Raw genomic sequence first — 23,060 nt, forward strand, 5'->3', positions numbered from 1 at the left:
TTTTTATGCAGGGGTTATCAAGATCTCATATTTAAAGTTGCAAGTTTTATATATGCATTAACATGTATTTACTTGAGCTTTATTTTTTTCACCATTCTTTTTACATTAATTTTTTTTCCATCTTTGTCCAAAAGAAGAGTAGCTTGCGAACAAACCTCTTTTTGAATGGGCCAAGCGTTGAGGACTAGAGCATACCTAGCTTATTTTGTTTTGATTTTTTTTCCTCTTTAACCCTCTACAATCGCTTCCGTTTGTGCTTAGCTTGCTTAGAATTTAGCTACATCATTTCTTTCTTTTTTTTTAGATTATTCTCACATTTTTGTTGTTGGCTCTTTTTTTTTCTTTTTACTATTGTTCTTTTTCTAATCATTTCATTAAAATTAATATAATATATGTAGCATAGAATGAATATTATTTTTTTATGCTAAAAATATTTTTAACCAGCCCGCCGTTGAGCAAGAACTACATAGCTAGTCAATTATTGTTGGAAGATACCAACCCCTTGCATATATTTGACACCTTTGATTTTTATTTTTTTTGGGTTAAAATGAAAGTTTAAGCGTCCCCACTACACCTCCATCACTTGGTTAACACATGCACATGTTGTCCACCTAACTTAGAAAATTCTCCCTTCAATTCGCCTTCCTAATCACTACCAATTGACTATTTACTCTAGTTGGTTGCTTGTTGCCTTTGAATATTCAAGTGTGCATGCACGGACGTCGGCTGCCGTCTACTAGAAAGAGGCAAATTGATATAAGATCACCTTTGCTTGGAAAAGTAGAGGTTCTTTGTATTTGACTTGGAAGCAGTCTTCCCTCGGCTACTCCCTCCCTAAGGCCGAGCCCACACCAAAACTTACATCATCGGTTTCACAAGTTCACCTCACTCCTGGCGTGTCCTTGTACTGTTCTCTTACTTTGACCGAATTTGGTCAGGTCAGCAAGTCACCCTTGGCCACCAAGAGACTCAAAATTGCCCACCAAGAAAGACGCCTTCTTGGCCTTTCCTTTTACTAAACGTGCTCCACTGGATTTTTGTTTTAGATTCCTACTGACCCTTCGAATCTCTTTTTTTGTTAGCTCACACCTCCTACTTTCCAACCACTTGTCACGCAACTTCCTTATCGAGTACTTGCCCCTTGTATATAACCCACATCACCCCCTCACTCTAACTCATAAAATCCACACAATTCACTCTTCTTCTATCACAAAAACAAGCTCTCTCCCTCTCTTCCTCTAGAGCAATCAGCAATTCATCACTCTTCTTGCTTTCTGTATTAAAAAAACGAATCAGATGGCAACAGAAGCTTTAAACTCTCCAACTACAGCCCCCCCATCGTTTCAATTTGAGGATTTAAGCCTCCCCTGCGCGGGAGAGCCATGGGTAAAGCGCAAGCGCTCTAAGCGTCCACGACTCGACCACCAGCCTACTGAAGAAGAATATCTCGCTCTCTGTCTTATCATGCTAGCTCGAGGCTCCACCAATCTCCAATTCTCCACCGCAGGCCACCAGAAGTCCCTCACCCCATCAACAGTATTCACATCTTCAGAGCTGAAAAATAGTTACAAGTGTTCCGTATGCAACAAGGAGTTTCCTTCATACCAAGCCCTAGGCGGACACAAGGCGAGTCACAGAAAACTCGCTGGAGGCGGCGAAGACCAAACTACTTCCAGTACAACTACTTCTGTCATAACAGCAACAAAAACCGTATCTAACGGAAGCGGTAAGGCTCACGAGTGCTCCATCTGCCACAAGACTTTTCCCACCGGACAGGCCTTGGGGGGTCACAAGAGGTGTCACTATGAAGGCATCATAGGAGGCGGCGAAAAGAGTGGTGTCACTTCAACTTCTGAAAGTGCTGGATCTACTAACACTCGCACTCATAGCCACAACGAATTTGACCTCAATGTTCCTGCCTTGCCAGAGTTCTCTTCATTTTTCTCTGTATCTGGTGAAGATGAAGTTATGAGCCCTCCACCGGCAGCGAAAAAGCTTCGTATTTCGATGCCACCCAGAATTGAAGTCTCCCAGGCTCTGTAGAAAAATTAGAACCTCTGTTAGGCCGTGTTAGGTGATATCAATTTTGGAGATTTATTCCATTGTTTTGACTTTTTTATTTATTTAATTAATTTTTTTGTGCATAGAAGTTGGATATTTCAGTTGTAATACTTGAAATTCAATTAATAAGTATCTTCTTATCTTAACTTAACTTGTTGGTTCTGTTAGTTTAATTTAATTTTCTTTTCAAGTTGCAACGTGTTGGGTTGTTTCATACCTTTTGGCATTCACTACCCTAGCGTGCTCGCATCAGCTTTGATGCGTGCGCATAGCTTGACCTCCTCATGATGAGCTGCACAGCCGCGTGACCAGCGGAGCAAGTAGTGGTGGCGAGTTCTTTGAAAATTGAGCGTGGTTTTGATGATTAACTCGAAAAAAAATCTATATTACTGTGTTATTAGTCAATTTAAAGATCTTTAGTTGAATATCTTAATTAAAACAAGTTATACCATTTTAAAAAAAATCTTTAATATTGAATCGATTGTATTTAAATGGATTAATAAAGTTCTATCATATTAATATATTTTTTAATTCAATTGAAAATCTATTTAAATTAAATTTTAAATCATACATTTTTCAACGCAAAGCAAATTTAACAACCATGGTTTTGAGGTCCGCGTATTACGTGTCATGGGAAAACATTTTCCACGCCAAGCTTGCAATCTAAAAAACACACGGTACTCGGCGCAATTCATGAAGCAGCTAGAAACAAGACAAAACGCGGTGGTTTGCACTGTTGAAACACGTTGGTCTTCTAGTTGTGATAATATAAGAAAAAATTACACGGGAATATTAATTTTTATGCGAGTCCAATTAAAGCCTACATAATATTTTATATAATATATACATCTTTGTAAATATCTCAATAAATATTTAGGATATTTGTATAATATTTATATTAAATATCTTATAAATTAGATATTTATAAGATATTTATATAAAATATATTAAAACTTAAATATTTTTTAAGATAATTATCTTTAAAAAAATTATATAGACAATTTTTTTTCAAAGCATAAGAGAGGGCTTATCTCTATAAAAAAAAAAAAAAAACACAAGATTCAACACAAGTCTAATACAAGATTTAAACAAGGCTTAAAAACCACTTAAATCTAGAGAATATTTATAATTCTCATCACCTATACAAACATTATACTAACTTAAACATCCAAGTATTTTTCTAGCAAGTTTTGTTGGGCTTACCAAGTCCTCGAAGTCCAGTTTTATCAGCCCATTGAAAGTGTCCCTAATTTTTCTTCTTAAATTTTTTTATAACCTCATCGGTTAAGGGTATAAATAATTAAAGGATATTTTGAGTATTTTTTTATGTTTTGATAAATATAAATAAGAGGTTAAAAAAAAAGAAAAGAGAAGAATACAATTCTTTGAGATAGAACAATAAGAGAGGAAGAGGGGAAGAAGGTAAAAGGAGGAGAGATGAGGAAGAAGAAAAGAGAAAAAAAAGTGAAATTTAGAGTTAAGGTTTCTCAGGCAAGATATTGATTTTCTTTTCATACTAAAAAATATTGGTTAAGTTTGATTTTAGAGTTTAAGTGATTTTAGAGTTTGAGTGATGTTTTAGAGTGTTGGTTTGACTTAAAACAAATTGATATGAAAGCTGGAATTATGGTTTTTTCAAGAATTATCGATTCTTTTTGGGATTTGTAATTTAGAAACTACTAGCATATCAATATTCTAAAATCTTAATCAACTGGTTGGCCTGATGGTATCGGTCTACTGATCAGTGGGGTTTGATTAAATTTTTTAAGTTCGTTTAGTTTGAGATATGTTTGAAAGTTCATCTTTTTAATTATGTTTTGGTTTTTTGGTTTAGAGTTCTAATATTTTATGTTACATGTTTTGAGTTGTTTTTTAGTGTGTTTTTTTTTTTTTTTTTGTATATGTTAATGTTTCTACTAATGATCCTTAGTAGTCTCCAATTTTGCATTTGTTTGTCTTGTGTTCTATTTTCTGTGTGAGGGTGATAATTTTTAATATGCATATGATATAAATAAAATGTGTTAATTATATGATGAGACATATGACATTATTGAATATCCATTTATGCTTATTCACTTCCAAGTACTCATTAGTTTCTTGAATATATTTGCATTTTGTAGAATTAAATTTTATTTGATATGACATTCAAATGTTTTGATAATTATACAAATATCTATCATGTATTGATATTGGTCTTGTCATAAACTCCATAATAATATAGAGTAGTTAGTTTTTGTGCACATTGATAAGAGAGATATCGGCTTGTGGCAACTAATCATCCCACAGTACTATGTTATGCAAATCTTGGGGTTTCATCTGTTATTTGTTATATGATCTAGCATGTATTCCACTACCATATATATGCTAATATTCTTAGGATATATATTTATATTAATATATCCATAACTTACATTTTATAATATCCAAGATATATATTAAATGTTATTCTCTCACCGCATTGGTTGAACTCACCCTTTCTTATTGATATTATTTTTAGGTTTTTAATTTCTATTAGCAGGTTGATTTTGTTGAAAGTTTTTACTATTTCCTTTGTTGGTATGCCTTACTTGCTTTTGCAAGGCTTTTCATTTAGTATTTTTTTAATATTTTAGACACTTCACTACTGTATTTTTATATTTAAAGTTTGGATTTTATATTGTAATAAGTATTATGAAGTGTTATTTGTTTTTTTTTAAGAAACATTTAAAAGTTTACAAAATGGTGTGTATTTTGTATAAATGATAAGTATGTTATAAGACTTGGTGTAGATGGAGGATGTCTCATGGTATCGTTTTCACATTACTAGTGATCACGGATCTAGAGTTTGTGTCATAACATGTTGAATATATAAAACAAAGAGATTGAAAATAGATACAAACATGTATTCAATAATTTAGTGAGAATCCAAGTTATTTGGCACAAGATTAAAGTTAAGGAAATGTTTTGTTGATTACTTACATATTTGAAAATATTTGATTAATTAACAAGCACATCATAGTTCATAGTTTTGCATGGAATCCACTTATAATTATTTTGAAATTTTAATTAAAAAACTATAATTTATATTTTTGAAATTTAATTTTTAACTTTTCAAGTTTATACAATGTGAAATACACACTAATTGAACATTCAATGGAAGATAAAAATGTGAAGAAGTCAACTATACGGGATTATTTCACAGCACTAAGGAAGCATTCTTCAAGGGGGGTTTAACGTTTAAGTATTCCCAGCTACTTGTTAATTAATTATTCTGTAATTCTAATCCCAGTTTCCATCAACTTGCTTCATATGCCCCACTTCTGATAGCACTTCCTGTGGTTTCTATTCGTTGAATCTGTAGCTTTGGGATTCCAGTGCATGCATGAGCTATGTACTATCGTGGTCCACTCCAGTCATCTTGTAATAAATTAAATTAACTAGTTAATAGTTATTTGGTCGGCAGACAGAGTCAAGAGGATTAAGAGGTATTGGCAAATGACTTGATGACTTACATTACATGGTATATATTGAATGTAACTTTTCGAGTCCACCAACAGCTCTCGTAGCTCAGTTGGTTAGAGCACCCGTTTAGTAAGCGGGAGGTCTTGAGTTCGACTCTCAACGAGAGCATAATTTGTTAGATTTTACGCGGTAACTCATTTTTGTCACGTTCTCAAACTAAGTATTCGCACCTTCGTTGGATCCAAATAAAATTCTAGTGAACAGAATTGTCTTTTTTTTATTATTATTTTACATGTAAACAAAAAAAATTATGCATAAAAGTAAATACTAGGCACCTTCTAGATTTTTATTTAAAATCTGATCTGGAAAGATATTTATGTTATTAGTTTATTATATCAATTGATGAACCATTCAATTAATTAATTTTATTAAAATAATAATATTTTTTTTCTTGTTTTTATCTTAAATTATTGGTTAATCTTTTGATTTTAAAAAATTGATTCATTCTTCCTTGAGATGGCTGTGACTAGTAGACACAAAAATATCCTTAATGAAGTTGGGGACTCTTTTATTTATTTATTTATTTATTTACGTGGGTGTCCGGGCCAGCTTGCGCGCACCATGACTAATCCCACGGCTCACTGAACATCCTGCAAACCCAATGAGCATGTAAGGCACCGCGGGGGTGACAGGCGTGCATAATGAAGTTTGAACCTTGATGCAGAGGAAGGGAACAAGCCCTTTCCACCACTAGGACAAGACCTCAAGTGCAAGTTGAGAACTCTTTAATTGTTAAGTTAGTGATTTTTTAAGAGAAAATATAATAATATTACATAGAAATACTTTGAAAATAAATATAAAGTAAAAATTAAAAATTCTAAATGTTTTGTTTAAATGATTCATAATTTATTTATAACCCATGAATTTTTTTATAAAGATGAAAGGCTAAAATGTAATATTACTATGATAGTATGATAGTATGAAAAAAAATATCTTTAATACATTTATTAATATTGGTGGTAATATTTTTTATATTAATATTGATAAAAATATAATGATTTATAAAAAAAATTATAAATATTTAATGGATGAAAGGTAAAATTCAAAATATAAATATGACAAAAAAAAAAAAGATATTTTCCTTAACCGAGTCCAAAGAAAAACGGTTATTCGCTTGGTTGAGTTGAGGAAGGTTTTCGAGGGGTTTTTTAAACAATACAAGTACAGACTGAGAAGCAATTAAAAATGCATCAATTGACTGTACTGAACGAATCAACAGAACGCGTTCCAGACTGGTAGGCAGAGAGAAGTAAAGTAAAATAATCACACACGATAAAAGAGGGAGATTAAGTCAACCATTGACTTTTTTGGCTTGGAATTTTACTCCATGGCAATTCATGGCTCTAATTATAAACTGGTCTTTGTTTAACAACTAGCTGCATGGGAAAAATCTTCTTCTTCCACCCTTGCTGCTGCAACTTGCATGGAAAAGCTTTATTGATCATAACTTTGATTTTTTTTTTTTACCTGGAATTCAGTACATATATTCTTTCAATTCAATAAAAAAAAACAGAGAATATAAATTGAGATATTTTTGTGGTCATGTGAAAAAAAAAAAAAGAATTCAATTCCTTCCTTGTAGGTAATGCATGATGAAAGAATATATGTACTGAATTTAAATTGAGATGGAATTTAGGCGATTAAAAGAAAGTAAATTCAATGAAAAATAACTAAACAAACCTAGTTATTAAAAATAAATTATTTTTTATGCGTTTAATTTTTTTTTCTTATTTATTTAATTATATAAATTCACCTAAGCATATGAACTAGTGATATTATGATAAAAAGAACCTTTACATTATGTTAAAAAAAGAAAAGAAAAGAAAAGAGGGACTCTATCAATATAAACAAGCAGAAGATTCAAACAAATTTTTTTTTTAAAAAAAAAGCATAGCAGTCTAGAATGTTTGTTTTTGCATTTTAAAAAAGGTTTTGAAAAAAATTGAATTTTTTTTGTTTTAAATTAATATTTTTTTGATGTTTTTAGATCATTTTAAAGTGATAGTATCAAAAATAATTTTTAAAAAATAAAAAAAATATTATTTTAAAATATTTATGAATAAAAAATACTTAAAAAAACCATAACTATACTTTCAATCACGTAATAAATCTGATAAAATCTTTTAATTTTATTGAAAGCAGATCTTAAACAACTTCATGTATTAAAACTAACGAGGTTGATGATACAGCTAATGAGGCCTTAATGGAAATACAACAAATCAATTTACATTTTCAACAAAAACTTAAAAAGGCCCTTTTCATTTGGGCTTGTTCCCAGAGACACAGAGTCCATAAATTCATACATGTTGCTGTTAACCGAGGCCACAAATCAATAAAATTGCGAATCCACGAAATTTTAAATCAAAAGTTCGCTTCACATACATTTTTTTTAAAAAACTTGGCTTTTAGTGGATGATTAGTGTTATTTTATTATTTATTTTTTAATTTTACGTAAAAAAAAACCTGATATAAAAAAGGAGAGGAGAGAGGATATAAAATTCATGATCCATAAATTATAAGAATATTTCTATTTAGAATTTTTCTCTTATAATTGTATATTTTATTTTTAAAAAATTCAAAAAAATAACTAATAAAATACTAATAATTACTTTAAACACCATATAATCACGGACATAAAAAACTTTATGGTGTTTATTATTAGACATTTTTATTATATTTTATATTATTATCAGACCTGCTTTATATATAACTTATTATTAAAGGACCAATTAATTCAATAACTTAAGTTGTTATGTGAAGTTTTAAGATATGATTTATATTATTCTCTAATATACTTTCTTGAATGAAAGTTGTTCGAGCTTGCAATTTGTATAGGTCCACATTATCTTGTGCTTGATTTTGATCAAATAAATAGGGATGGTAAGATTCAAACTTATGACCACTTGATTATAAAAGCTTCAATACCATGTTAAAGAACCAATCAACTTAATAGCTTCAACTTTTAGCCGAAATTCAAAAATATGATTTATATTATTCTCTAAAACTTATAAGGTCTAGGTTATTAGATAACTAGATCAATTCAAGTCATTTTAAATTGATAATATTTTAATAAAATAAATAGAAAAAAATTAAAACAAAGTTGATTTGGATATAATTTTTTTTAAATGTAAATTTTATATGGACGAGGCTTACACAGGTCTGTCATACTCAATCAATCATGAATTAATGCATAGGATCATATAGGATTAAGTCAATCAATATCCAAAATAGTTAAAAAATAAATCTCACCTGAGCCAACTCCAGGTCACCAACCTGCTACTGCATCGAGTTTAATAACTATACCACTTTACATATCTGCGATTTGTGGAATAATAGTCTCCGGAATACTGAAGCTCGACGGTTCAGTTGAAAGTCAATAGTAGCAATTGAGCTCATGTAGAAAGCTTTCAGTAAAGTGTTTCTTTTCTTTTTCTTTTTAAAATAACTTCCAGTACTTTGATATCAGGTATGAATCAAATATTAATGATTATTCTGGAATCAAACTTGTGCTAAAAGTATATAACAATCAGCAGCATGCATTTGGTGTTTTTGGTAGGTTAGTATATAATATTTTTTAAAAGTATTTTTAATTAAAAATATATCAAAATAATAATATATTTTTTAATTTTTTACATCAAAATTATCTAAAAATACTTTTGAAAAAAACATCAAATTCTATTACCTTGCTAGTGGCACAAAACATTTAAACTAAGGACCAAGAACAAATTCTGTTTTTCCTACCTGGCTAAATTATCAATTAAACATCCTCGATAACCGATCCACAGTTTTCCTCCCGAGCAAACAAGATGGCCTGCTCAGAGCATAAGGCAATGACACAACATGGAAAGCTCCAAATCACTTGATGTTGCTGTCGGCAGAGACGACCTCGTTCGATTCGTCTTGTAATTACTCCCAGCATGCATCCAAAAAAAGAGACAAAATCGAGGACAGAAAGATGCATGAGTGCTACGAGCCGAAACTGAAGCTTAGATGCAAGATGCCAATATAGCATGAATGGTGTCTGGGATGAAAGGACTCGTTTCTCCTGTCTTCATGTAAGAGATGTGCCTACGCAAATCTAGCCAAATGGGTCTGAGAATGCAGTAACTTCGATTTACTCTCTTTTGAGGAAAGGGAATGGAAATTAATGAGAGTAATTAAAAGAAAATTAAGTTGGTTTTGTTTTTTCCCTTGGATGCTAGAGTCAAGAGAGATTTTGTTTGGTGTAAAATATTTTATAAGAAAATAATCAACATAAAATAATTTATTATTGATAAAAAATATTCTCAAGTCATATAATTCTATATGATATTTCAAAAACAATAATCAACTCACAATATCATCTAGCTATCTTCTCACATTATCTACTTTTTTTTCACTTTTTTATTTTTTAAAATCGATTAACAAAATATCAACTAGACAAAGAGGATTGAATTATAAATGGGTTTAAAACACAAAAACAAAAAACAAAAAAAATTTAAATCACGAGAACTGATTAACTCTAATTTTACTAAATCAAGTAGACTACATTGTAACTAACACTTCCGGACACCATGTTAAAGAGGTCGAGAGTTTGTGCCTTGATTCAATGGATTCTTTCTTCTCGTCAAAGAACCATCAAGTGAAGCTACGGATCATGGATGATAGGTCAAGCATTTAATCCCAAAAAACACGGTGCTAAAATAATTGTGGGAGTAGAAGGTGGTGCTCGCTACAGGGAAGAAATAATTGGGGTAATAGAAGTTCAACTCACAACTCGAACTCTCAGCCGAGTCATGCCCTTTCCATAACGTTGTCTGTCCAACTCTCTGTTGATATCTTCCTAGTGGGCCTACTAAAACAGATTATGTTTATCTCATCTGTGCTGAAAACAAATGTGTTCCATGTATTTAAACACCGTATTTATTCTATTAAAAAAAAGAAAAAGAAAAAATATCATGTATATTATCTTCTTTTTCTGTGCGGTGCATGAAGGATAAAACATAAAGAAACTAGGGTCTCAGGAACAAAATGCTAGCAGCATCACCCGAAAGGAGTCCAATCGAACTCGGAGGTGGAGAATCCCAAACCATACCAGGAGAAATCTGGGAAGCACCAAGCTTAACTAAGAAACCTGCAACATAATTTTCCTTCGCAAAGGGTATGCTGTATACTATCTTACCTCCTATACCTGACAAGTTTTTTGGGTCCCGTATGAGCTTATATTAATTAGGCTAATTAGCAAGAATAATAATTATATCAGGGAAAAAAGAAAAATAAGATTTGGTAAAACAAGGGTCATGTTCTTGTTCTTAGGAAGCAAATTGTCCTAATACATTTTCCGCCTTGTCTAGAAGAGGAGCTGATGTCTCTCATAGGAACTGGAGGAAAGATTAATGGAGTTGTAAGGTAAGTTTCACGTGTACAGGATTGAGTATATATCTACTATGAACTCAATCTTTTTATTCTCCATCTTGTGATCTTCAAGGTGTTCAAAAAATAAAGAGAAATTTTTTGTATAAACTAAAAAGATGTCTGGGATTGTGGTTGAATCTTGATTTAAAAAATAAATGAAAATTTTTAGTTTAATTTTTGTTTTTATTTTGTGATTTGATTTGATGTTCTAAAATTAAAAAAAATAAAAATATTATATTAATATATTTTTAAATAAAAAATAATTTTAAAAAATAATTATTAATATCATAAAGTCATCTGAATTGAGAGTATTTGTATGTTCGTCCATAATAGATAGAAGGTATATTTGAGCCTGCCAATTTTTCCTCAAAGCCAGAGCTTCGTTAGGCCAGAAAATTGAGGGCCTGATTGCGATGGCTTACATGGAGTTTTTGTGGCCGGTGGGGTTTTTGTGGGTCAACGGTCAACGGTGAGTTAATAAAATGAACTTTTACATTAAAAACCCTCAACTAATTTTTTTATTGATCTGCTGAATTATCTTATCTATTCTATAATTTTTTTTATGATAATTATCTTATATATATTTTTTATCGCATTAAACATAGTAAATATTTTTCAAAATCGTTTTTCTCATTTGTTTTGAAGATGAATGTGTTCCGTATATTCAAACACCATGTGTTTATTCTATATAAAAAAACATCATGTTTTTTTTGTCTTACCTCTCAGGCCTGGCAAGTTTTGTCGGGGACATGAGCTTAGATTTAGCCTCATCAGCATAAGAAAGAAAAGAAAATAAAGGCAAAGATTAGATAAAATCAACGGTCATGGGTAATACCGTAATAAAAGTGATTTTTTCTTTTTCCTTTTCAATTTTAGCAATTCAATATATTCTCATGTTAGTTTTTTATATATTAAAATCACGGTTATTACATCCAATTCAAAATAGGATAAGTTAGTTTAAATTAACTAAAAAATCTATATATATATTTTTTAAAATCAACAAATTCTTTATAAAAAACATAAATAAGTTTTTAACCAAATCAATTAAATCACAGGTTAATTTAAGTTTTTAAAGTCAATTAATTCCTATGTTTTTTTATGAAATTTGAAATAACTCCAAATTTCAAGTTGGATGGCACAAACTCGTCTAAATTTAATAAGTAGATATTTTCAATGATTCTAAATAAATACCAATTGACACTTGAAATATATATATATATATATATATATATATATATATATATATTCTTATAATCTCTTCTAAAATTCAAATAATAAATTATAATAATACGAAAAGCACAACCACTTAGGACCACCAAGCTAAACCTCTAAGCCACAAAAGAAGATATCAATTCCCAGCTCTATCCCACGCTTCCACCTACGGGGTGACTGGACTTTAACTTCGTACCCGTACCTTAAAAAAACCAACTAAAAGAAAAAACAAAAGGAAGCGGACCCACTTCAATCTGACGGATCAAGACACTCAAAAAAATAAAATCCAATGGCGTACCTTGACTTGTAGAACAAAAGACGCGAAAACACGGAGCCGCTCGTGCCCAGAGTTTGGAAGATATTCGCCTCGACAACCACAAACCCCTCCTGGACCCCACAAATCACTAAAAAATCCCCACCGTTCAATCCGCAAAAACCCTTAACTTAACCACAGTTGCCTTTTTAACTTAACCACTTAACCACACCCCCTGCTTTTGCCCTCTTATACACCTTCACCGCTCCCTAAAGCTCACTCCTTCCCCTCACTTAAAACAAATCCTCTCTTGCTTTATCACCAAGAAAAATATCACCATTTTAATTGATCATCACGAAAAGCATCAAGATCAGTCAGTAATTATATCAGACGGTGGATATGAGCTGCAATGGTTGCCGAGTGCTGCGAAAGGGGTGCAGCGAGACATGCGTATTGAGGTCGTGCCTGCATTGGATCTCCACCCCTGAAGCCCAAGGTAACGCTACCCTGTTTCTAGCTAAGTTTTTTGGCCGCAGTGATCTCATCTCTCTCATCTCCGCCGTTCCCGAGTCCCAACGCCCTGGTATGTATAAACTTATAAACACACCAAACCGTATATACACATTTATACATGTAGAAGGGCACGAATTAATTTTACCTTTTCTTTTTGTAGTTTTGTTTCAATCGCTGTTATTTGAGGCGTGCGGGAGAACAGTGAATCCGGTGAACGGAGCGGTGGGGCTATTGTGGAGCGGTAACTGGCACGTGTGTCAGGCGGCTGTGGAGTCAGTGCTTTCCGGTGAAACCTTACGGCCGTTACCTGGAATTCTCACCGGAGTCTCAGCGCCGAATTGTGATGAATCATCTGACAGTTTCTCTGCGGCTGCGTACGCCGTGCATAGCATGGCGTGGAATCAATCAAAACCGTTTGATAAGGAGAATAATAATCAAGTGGTGCCTGATCATCATGTGAATCTGTGTCTCGCTAGAGGAAGAGGTGGAAGAGATAAGAGAGGAAGAGATGCGGTGTCGTTTTATACAGGAGGAGAATCGGAGACCACAAGCTTTGAAAGCAGTGGAGCTGATAAGAAAAAACTTTTGAACCTGTTTGTTTGAATAAATAATAAATTTAAGACACAGAGTAAAGGTTTTGCTGTAACCTCTTTTTTTCCTCTATAAATATAATGCCGGAGTTTTAATCCGGTGCGTTTTTGGCTGGATATGGACATTTTTCCGGTGTAACTTTGTTTTAGTTTTTTTTTTAATTATTATTTTTGTTTTAGTTAAATTATTGGATACTCTTTTCTCTTTTATGATAATGATGGTTCATCATGTGTTTAGTTATCGATTTGATGTTTTTTTTTTTTATGTATAATCCATCATTCATGGTTGTATTATTTGTAAAATCAACTGAGAATAAGCCTATTAAATTCAATTTGAGAACTAATATAAAAAAGATTTGTGCTATTGAATCAGCTCAATTCAAATTAAATTTTTTTTTTTATTAAAATGATAGTTTTTATTTTTTTTAATTTTGGCTTGATCAATAAATAAAAATATTAAAAATTAATTGAATTAAATGGATTTAATCACGTTAATATTTTATATGCTTGATTTGAGTAAGGATATGGGTTCAGATATAGGATTTAATAAATATGATTTTTATTGATATTATTAAAAAAAATAGAATAAATAACATATTATTGTTAATTAATTTGCCAGTACATGAAAGGGGTGTAGGTCCGGTCAGTATATATATGGAGAAGCGAGGGAGCTTCTCAGAGATAGAGATAAGGTCCGGTCAGTATATATGGAGAAGCGAGGGAGCTTCTCAGAGATAGAGATAAGCTGCTGCTGCTGCTGCTGCTGCTGCTGAGACCCGTGACGGAGGTGGTACCACCTAACAGGGAGAGGGCCACAGACCTAGACGAACCATGGTTTTCGATTCTGAAGAGTTTGGTGTGGCTGTTGTTCTTAGATTCTACAAAGCTATCTTTTCCTTGAAGGATAACGATAAATGCGATTCAGAAGTCTAAAGTGCTGAAACGCAGATCAAGAGTTGAGAATTTTACACATGATGGAAGACAATGTCAATTCTAATCAGTTGAGATATCATGTGTTTTGAAAGATAGCCCACAAATTGAGTTGTATGCTATCAAATCAACTTGACAATAAAGTTATTAAACCCCATTTTGATCATGTATCATACTCATATGAATTCATTTGAATTGATTTCTGTTCAATGTAGTGTTATTTAAAAAATTTAAAATCAAGTTTTGACGGTTTGAAATAAATTTTATTAAGTCATATATTGACTAGCCAAGTCAATTGAATTTAAATAAATTTACTTTTACTTACTTTAATATAAAACCCAACACAAAATAGTTCTTAAATCATCTAATTACTAGATTCACTAATTGGATTTTTAGGTGAGTTATGCCAGTTAACTTAAATTTATATATTAATTCAAAATAATATTATTTCAAGAATATTTTTTTAAAATTAAAATATAATTAAAAAAAACTAAAATCAAGTTTTGATAGTCTGTTCAAGCCACATATTAGAGATTAACTACCAAGTCAATGAAATCTAAACAAGTTTATTTTAATATAAAACCCAACACAAACTAGATCTTGCATCATCAAATTAAGATTGACTCATTGTACCGGTCGAATTTGACAAAATTGATCGCCCCAGGCTGCCTCCCCAGTCTTCGGAGAGAGATGGAGTGGTAAGTTCTAACCAAATAGATGCATATGTAAACAATCATATGTCTAGTTCAGCTATCCTATCGCTGCTAGCAGATAATGTAATGTTCACATGGATGATTTGATGCTGATAAGGTTCACCGATGACAAATGAGTTTATGACGTATTATTATTAATATTATTATTCCGTAGAATTGTTAATATAAATTTGATGTTGGCTTATTATCTATCTCTCTTTACAGATTTCGAGTATCTCGTTGATTAAGCTTTGGGCAGGAGCTAGGCTAGATGCCAAGTACAACACAAAAGGAGCATGGACTTCTTCACATGAAGGCAGATGATTTTTGACCCATGGTCTCAAACTAGCCAAGCAGCTGGTAGATGAGGAGGGAGCATCATAGAATTACGTTCTTGACATGGGACGGAAAATGGGGGTGAAAAGGATGGGCCCCAGTTGAGATTTTGTGGAGAAAAAAATGGTGCGGTGCACGTCAGCTTCGTCCCCCTAGTCCTCCTCCACTGGAAGTGCGTTCCACGGCATTTTAACACCAAAAAAAACTTTTCCTTGGCAAAAAGACAGCGTTATATCATATATATGAAAAGAGAACACAAATAGCAAAAGAGAAAGCCATTATTATTCCAATCCTTTCGAGTCGCTGCGTCTCATGGCATATGCTGTGGATCCCACCTCATCTCCACTGGATCGCCATTTTAGCATTCTTCTCTTCACCGTTCTGCTCTAGCAATCGGAGTTGGGTGATGCAAGAGTAAAGTTAGCAGGCTAAATGCTTTGTACTTGGAGAGAAATGTGATTATTAATTCATGGAAAAGGAAGGGAGTGACGTGAAGCCGAAAGAGACTCTTAAGGAATCTTATTGAGATGGCATCATAATTCCTTGCTTTCAACATCACTGTATTTTTTACAACCAACATTATAAAAGTCGATCGCCTCCTGTTCCTTCCATGGCAGGGAGTTACTATTATTTTTATTACCATGGTCTTTTTCAAGTAATTTGATAGCTATAAACAGATGGCTCGTGTAGCATGCATGGAGTAATTGAGCCTTTCATGTGAATGAAGCATGCTTTGTGATTCCACGATTAAGCAACTCTTCGTAGATAAACAAATTCTTCTTTAGAAGCTAACCAAATAAAAGCCAAAAAAGCAGAAAATTACGAGATAGGATGATGGGAAAGGAGACTTGTGTATTTTTAATATTGCGGCGTGGAGTGCTTTTTAAAAGTGATTTTTTAATTAAAAATATGTTAAAATAATAAAATTTTTTAAATTTTGATATCAATGCATTAAAATCATTTTAAAAAATATCAATTTAATGTTATTTAAAATAAAAAACACTTTGAAAAACAAGTTTTAACCCAAAATCAAACTCATTAATCTTGAGGCATGAGGTACTAGCTAAATATATGTTATAATCAGTAGCATAAAATTGTGTTTGACTAGAGAGTCGTGTAACTAACATATGTGTGGAATGACTTTCGATGCTAGAGAGACGTGTCTCCTCAACCCTCACGGTCATCTTCCATCTTAAAAACAGTATCCAAACATACGCTTATTTTTAAAGCACCTGCACAACGTGACAAATAACAACGGTTCCATTTTCATAGAAAGAGAATAACTGCAGAGCAGGCCCGGAAAATGCCTAGCATAGCAATTACATCCATTTTCAGGCAAGAGGCCCAATACAGAGTAAGTTCTTTTCCGATGGTATAATCAAATTTCTTACAACTTGGAATAACAACATTCTTTGTTTCGATTTTGATTTAGGTCACTAACTGCTGATCAAGCAAGGATAATAAGTTGGGGATACACAACAGATGGATGCACAGAGACATAAACTGCAGAGAATCATCGTTGGGACACCAAATGCAACTCACAAGTCACGAATGCACATAAATAAAACAGTGCACACAAGAACTGAAGAATGGAAAGAAAAACTGGAAGAGGAAACCAGGAAAAGAAGGAGATTGAAAATATCATTGTATATATTTACATACGATGAACTCTGCCCTATAGAGAAGTACCTACATACAATCTAAATCTGACTTTGAGATTGACAACTTCGTGCCTTCTACGCGTACAAAATAGCTACTTTTTGCTTGTCCATTCAATACTTTCTTAGTTCCTCTCAGTTCCTTGAATCGGAGGATAAAAGGGTTTGATTTGATATTGTTAGAATTAAGGAAGGAGTTAAGTGATTTGAGCTTTTTACACTTGTGTTGTCAGGCTGGAAGGCACTCATTTTAGCTGTAAAATATGACTTTTCAGGCTACATTCTTTTACCTGGCAACATGAACACTTTTAGTTAAAAAGCTAACAGCATTAAAGGTAAAATGCCAAGAGCTACAAGATCAGGATATAGATGGCTCCTCTCCTAAGTATAACAAAAGCACTAAAATGAATTTTACTTCTATACCACCTTCTTAATTCTTTGTAAGAGGAAACCAAACACAATTACCTGCAAGGCTGCAATGGTTGACAGTAGATCCTTGCACTGATAAAGCCTATTACACTCCTTCCGACTTGCCTTTTCAAGTTCCACCACCAAAGAGTCTACTTCCTCAACCTATGGTTATGCAAGGATAAAAAACTGTTAACACGTTGACAATGATCGCACAAAGCCATCTTCGAAAGGTTCATAATTCAGCCAACACTTGGGTTGTATGCGCACAATAAAAATCAGTCACGACAGAGTGTTTATATTTCCATTTGTGAGTAACCAAGAGAAGGTAGTAGATCATTTCCAGTATTAGGCTCCTGGCAAGGCAGAAGTATTATAATGGCAATTCCATAAAATTTATGGAGCTTCTTTGGGGGGTTAGGGTTTTGAAGGGGTATTCGCTGGGAGGCCAACATGACCAGCTCCGAGCAACAAAATATGCAGTAGCCACCCCTCATCCTAGAAATCCCTTCCATCTAAATCAAAATTAAACTTTAGACCTCTAGCTAAGCACAAACACTGGACTATCTAAAACTTGAAAGAAAAGGGCTTAAACACAGATACATATAGGTTTGTTTCTTGTAGAATATGTTTCCATAAAATATTTCTCATTTTCTCACGTTTGGTTCAATTGGAAAAACTTGGTCAACAGAAAATATTTACAATCAAAGGGGAAAAAAAGCTTGAAACAAAGGAAGACAACTTACTGTTCTCAAGATATACAAAACACCAAACAATCATTTTCAAGGAAATTTTACTTAAAATAGCCGAGCAAAGAAAAATGATATATTTCCAGGAAAATATTTTTTACATAAATCCAAAAACAGGTTATTTCACATGTGACAAACAGAGCATAACATGGCAAAATGTTCACTTATTGATACTGAATAAAATCCAGAAAAGAATGAGTGCAAGAATGAAGGTTAAAAAAGGAAAATGAAAGAGGAGTGGGAAGAGGAAAATAATGACCTTGGATAACAGCGTGCAAATTGAGGATGCCATTGCCTGCATCACATCAACCGCTGAACATATAGCATCCTTCAGGTTCTGGACGTCTGCCTGTAGAATTACAAATCAAATAAGCAATTATCAGAAACCCAACTGAAACCAACATGCCCAAAATGAAAATCACGACAAGGAAAATGGCACATACCCTTGCCCCACCAACAACAGGCAGACGGAGTGTGCTAGCCTGCAAAGCTTCAATGGCTCCCGATAAAGAATGGGAGTAATCCTGGTCTATCAATGCCAGTTCTTCTAAATATAGCATCTGCAGCAGTCATGCACCATTAGTTTAAAACACAAAATCACTTGAAATAAACTACCTTTAAGCTCTCCAATAAAGCATACATCTCCATTAAAATAAAACTTTGATTTGGCCATTGCTCTTTAATAAAACAGAAAAAACTCAAATAGCATTCGCAATGACATGGTTGAAATCAAGTCATATGGTTTGAAAATCTTTGACAATCCGTTCAAGAACACAGCCTAATGAGAGTCAAGTTTATATGAAAAAGCATGTGTATGTATGTTACAAACAAAGAGGATTTAAACACTTACAATCACGGGATTTGAATATTAGCTTAAAATGACAAATGCCACATTTTAAAATTCAATTTATTAGAAACACTTCAAAAGTGCACCAGTAAAATTTGCATAAAATACTAAAACGAGTACAGCAACATAGGAAAACGTAGTGCTTGTATGTATGATGCAGTCGTATCTTACTTGCCCCTTGACGATGGAAATCAACTTCAAATTATGTCTTAGCCACTGTAACTCTGTTCTTTTTGCTCTAACAGATTCATACAGTTTTGATGTTGTTACACGTGCATTATACAGGCTTTTCTGGTACAGAGAAGAACATTTAGACAAGAAAGTTCCTCTTAGATAATTTGATTGGTTAAGTTAAATTGCATAATAAACGAGTCACCAAAAATAAAAATGAAAGGTAAGCATGACAAAAATCAATACATCCATCATCATATTGGCCAAAAGTGGAAATGCTGGGTATTACTATTATTTAGATATCCTTAAATAGCTTGACTTTGGCCACAATCTTACTAAACGCTAGAAGTGATAGATGGACACATCTACAACACATGTCTTCTCACATGGACAAGCTATTACAGTCGATCAGGCTTTAGTGAAAAATATTAATAGCTCAACATGAATAATATAATTGTGAGTTTCATGTTATAGAATTGCCTTAATAAAAAAAAAAATAGAAGGGAACTAAAACATGCGATCAAAATAAATTTTGAAAACCTAGCACCCATGGCCTGTCAACATGATCAAAATATGCAAACTGCAGAATCAGCTTCCTATCATATTAAATACAAGAGTAAAAACTAAAAATCAATCTTTTCTCCATCTCATCTCAAGCCAAGAAAATATTCATCTTGTCAGTATGGATTCATTAACAATACAAATTCTTCGTTAATAATAGTCCTCAATCCCATAATTAAGAAGGTTTGACCCATATATAAAAATTGCCGCTCAATAAGTTGTCATTATTAAGAACTTAGGATGACAGATGAAAAGCAATATACTAGAAATTTATATTCACCTTGTAATCGCACCCTCCACGAAACTTTAAAAAGCTAAACTCACGTGGTTTGACAATTATATTTTTTTTTTCAACTGATCCCCTACTATGTTTATTACCATATTAACAGATCATCTTCACCCTTGAATACATGAAACTCAAAACTAGACTCGATGGATGGCTGTACCTAGATGGGAATTTAATGCCAAACTACCTGTTTTTAACAGACATTCAAACTCCAACACCAAAATAAGAGGGCAGAGCGCCAAATGACATTGCCCCATCTCCAATGGCTCAGCCTCTTGTTAGGCTTTTCAGGCAGTAAGTTTCCTTTTAACCATGTCAGAAACTACGAAAAAAACAGCATGTTCAAAGGGATTTTCAACTGTGACCAACTAGTTGTGCAAAAAATTCATCCCCTTCTGTTGTGAATGACCATGACTATTTACTTCTTGATGGTCAATCAACCTCAAGACAGCTCTTCAGTTTTTATTAGGCATTACTTAACCATCCAAATTAGATCAAATCCCTAAGTTAAAAAAAATGAAAATCGGCACTTCTCACTGACAATTATATCAATGGTAGAACACCAATGGCAGGACGACATGGAAAGAAGCGGCAAAGATATTATTATGGTTTCCTTTCCACTAAAATACTCTATGTCATTCATCAACTGGTAGTAGTTACCAAGTAAAATACACAAAATAAAGAAAATATATACTAAATCATAGAAAATAGAAATCATACCTCTACATTCAACCTCTGGGCTGACAAAGCGTAATCAGCTCTGGCATTGACAAAACGCCATTGCAACATCCGATTATGCAAAATCCTTAACAAATGCACCTCCACAATCCGATTCTCCCCAATCCTCCCTCTCCTAATATCAGCCGCAAAGCTCAAAATTGAAAAAGTAGTACTCACATTGCTCAAATTACTACTGACAACACCTCCCACAGCATTCCTCACTCTCGAAGGACTGATTCCCCTCATAGGAGACGACGAAGCTCCTGATAATGTCCCAAACTTACTAGGTGATGCAGGCCGTAACGCTCCTCCACGTATAGGAGACAGCTGTCCCCGACTATTAACAACTCCTTTTGGAGAAGATACTGGACTATCACTTCCAAACTTCTTTGGTGCAACAAGTTTAGCAGGTGTAGGTCCTTTTAACCCAGCATTCCGAGAACCTGGTGACCCAGGCTCTGGTTGCCGCCTGATTCTATTATTAGTCTCTTTCCAAAACCTTGCCGGCACAATTAATCCACGAGCTCCACGCTCCCCTTGTCCTCCGACACCAACAGCATTTCCACTACTACTCTCTGAAGTAGTACCAGATGATGCACTCTCAGTATCAGAAGCCAAACGATGCTCACTATGCACAGCAGATCCGTTAACATCCAACGGCTTTGCGGATTCAATTGCACTAGAGTCAGAGCTCAATCTGCTTTCAATTGAAGACCTAATAATATTGTTGTTGTTGTTGCTGCTGCCGCCCACCATTGAATTTTGCAATGCCCTAACAACATTCAAATTGACTCCAGATCCAGCTAATTTCTGCCCATCATCAGAACAATCCATGCTTCTAGTCATGGAATTCTGTTGCCTCAATCTCCCTGGCCACCGACGTTGCTCCATAGTCCTTGAATTCTCCGCCTGATCAGCTCCTCTGGTAGGTATTGGAGTAGTTGCTTTACGCCTCTCCGGTGTTCCTTTTCTTACAGCACTGGGGGACGAAGTTGGCTTCGCTTTACTCACTTGAAACGAAAACGACTCTCCTTGAAACGACACCGATAATCTTCTCGTTGAAGTAATCAACATTCTCTGAGCATTCGTTATCTCACCACCACCACCACCACCACCACAACTGGCATTTCCTATTCTCGAATCAAGAGAGTTAGTTCTCGGAGTAGCCGGACGCCTACGCTCCAATGACTGTGACCGTTTGATTGCGGAAGCAGCGGAAGGAGTTGGAGTCATCATGGCCGTTCGTCGTGAAATTGACGGTGATGCGCACCTGTTAAATGTTGAAGTAGAGGATGCCGATGCCGATGCCGATGCCGATGACAAGTAGCGAGAACTGACTTCCCGGGATTTGGGACGGCGAGGAGCGAGAGCATTGTCAGGGTCTGATGGTAATAAAGGAGGTCTTGCAGGGTTTAGGTTTTGCGTTGTTCTTGCTGTTGATCTCGTTTTGGGGTTTATCGGTGGTGAAACTGCAGTTACCATTGTCGTGAGAAAATAAATTCAAAATTCAATTCAGATATCATTCTTCGTCGAAACCCTAATATCTGTTTAAAACCCAGTCAATTAATTTATTAAAAAATAATTATAGAGGGAATTAAGGAGATAAATCAGTGAGTGAGAGTGGATTTAGAGAGAGTGTGAGAGAAACAAAAATTGACCGGGGAGTTTTTTTATGACCGTTACCGTTTCCCGGCGTGATAGTAGAGAGGGTGGTGTCGTTTAACTGGAGGCGAGATTTTGGAGCATAACTGTCGTCCTACAATTTTTTTTTTTAATAAATGTGAATATAGACACGGTTTTGAAGATTTGATGTACTCGCTGGTTATATATGGGGTTGGAAACTCGCGCGTTAAGGAGGTGACGTGGTTAATAACGGGGGTAGTTTGGGAGATGGGCAAGGAGAATGTTGCGTTGTGATGACGTGGCTATACTTGAAAGCGAGTTTGAGGGTTAGTTTTGTACGCTATACTGGAGGTGTGTGAAAAGAAAGGGGCAGCGTGTGAATCTTTGGAGCGACGCTACGCAAATGACACTGCGCTGAATTTAAATTTCTTTAGAATTATGGAAAAAATAGCCGTTTTGATTTTGACATGTGTGAAACTACTCCATTGGAATACAGTTAAATCTGTTTTTTTTAGTATTTTTATTTAAAAAATATCAAAGCAATATTTTTTAAAA

At 33.8% G+C, this 23,060-nt stretch overlaps 3 protein-coding genes, 1 long non-coding RNA gene and 1 other non-coding gene across 6 annotated transcripts; 3 read left to right on the forward strand and 2 right to left on the reverse strand.

Annotated features, from left to right (window-relative positions):
- The first annotated feature begins 1,166 nt into the window (after positions 1–1,166).
- Positions 1,167–2,212, forward strand: LOC118036705 (zinc finger protein ZAT10). Its single transcript, XM_035042505.2, has one exon. It carries the CDS (start codon positions 1,297–1,299, stop codon positions 2,041–2,043), a length of 747 nt encoding a protein of 248 aa, XP_034898396.1. The 5' UTR covers positions 1,167–1,296; the 3' UTR covers positions 2,044–2,212.
- A 3,384-nt stretch (positions 2,213–5,596) lies between these two features.
- Positions 5,597–5,670, forward strand: TRNAT-AGU (transfer RNA threonine (anticodon AGU)). The gene has a single exon. It is a non-coding gene; the product is annotated as a tRNA-Thr (tRNA).
- Positions 5,671–12,212: 6,542 nt separating this feature from the next.
- LOC140954513 (uncharacterized) lies at positions 12,213–13,213 on the reverse strand. The gene is made up of 2 exons (XR_012167857.1): positions 13,080–13,213; positions 12,213–13,001 (listed from the first exon to the last, which is right to left on the reverse strand). It is a non-coding gene; the product is annotated as an uncharacterized lncRNA (long non-coding RNA).
- Positions 12,821–13,641, forward strand: LOC118036701 (LOB domain-containing protein 38). Its single transcript, XM_035042497.2, has 2 exons — positions 12,821–13,004; positions 13,095–13,641. The coding sequence occupies exons 1-2, from the start codon at positions 12,821–12,823 to the stop codon at positions 13,535–13,537; spliced, it is 627 nt and encodes a 208-aa protein (XP_034898388.1). The 3' UTR covers positions 13,538–13,641.
- Positions 13,642–17,085: 3,444 nt separating this feature from the next.
- On the reverse strand, positions 17,086–22,685 carry LOC118036688 (QWRF motif-containing protein 2). 2 transcript variants are annotated; one of them, XM_035042477.2, is made up of 6 exons: positions 20,883–22,684; positions 19,316–19,435; positions 18,741–18,857; positions 18,557–18,646; positions 17,606–17,713; positions 17,086–17,430 (listed from the first exon to the last, which is right to left on the reverse strand). In XM_035042477.2, the coding sequence occupies exons 1-6, from the start codon at positions 22,362–22,364 to the stop codon at positions 17,386–17,388; spliced, it is 1,962 nt and encodes a 653-aa protein (XP_034898368.1). In that variant the 5' UTR covers positions 22,365–22,684; the 3' UTR covers positions 17,086–17,385. The 2 variants fall into 2 exon arrangements, with proteins under 2 accessions (XP_034898368.1, XP_034898377.1); XM_035042486.2 differs by lacking the exon at positions 19,316–19,435 and having other exon boundaries at positions 20,883–22,685.
- Positions 22,686–23,060: the final 375 nt, after the last annotated feature.

Source organism: Populus alba, chromosome 14 (assembly GCF_005239225.2).
Source record: "Populus alba chromosome 14, ASM523922v2, whole genome shotgun sequence".
Taxonomy (NCBI): Eukaryota; Viridiplantae; Streptophyta; class Magnoliopsida; order Malpighiales; family Salicaceae; genus Populus; species Populus alba.

Excerpts from the sequence above, each read along its gene's own strand:
- LOC118036705 (XM_035042505.2), top strand. The coding sequence starts at position 1,297 with ATGGCAACAGAAGCTTTAAACTCTCCAACTACAGCCCCCCCATCGTTT.
- LOC118036701 (XM_035042497.2), top strand. The coding sequence starts at position 12,821 with ATGAGCTGCAATGGTTGCCGAGTGCTGCGAAAGGGGTGCAGCGAGACA. Across the intron at positions 13,005-13,094 it reads TCCCGAGTCCCAACGCCCTG|TTTTGTTTCAATCGCTGTTA; the intron begins GTATGTATAAAC and ends TTCTTTTTGTAG.
- LOC118036688 (XM_035042477.2), bottom strand. The coding sequence starts at position 22,364 with ATGGTAACTGCAGTTTCACCACCGATAAACCCCAAAACGAGATCAACA. Across the intron at positions 18,858-19,315 it reads TTTCCATCGTCAAGGGGCAA|ATGCTATATTTAGAAGAACT; the intron begins GTAAGATACGAC and ends TGACTGCTGCAG. Across the intron at positions 18,647-18,740 it reads CTGTTGTTGGTGGGGCAAGG|GCAGACGTCCAGAACCTGAA; the intron begins GTATGTGCCATT and ends GTAATTCTACAG.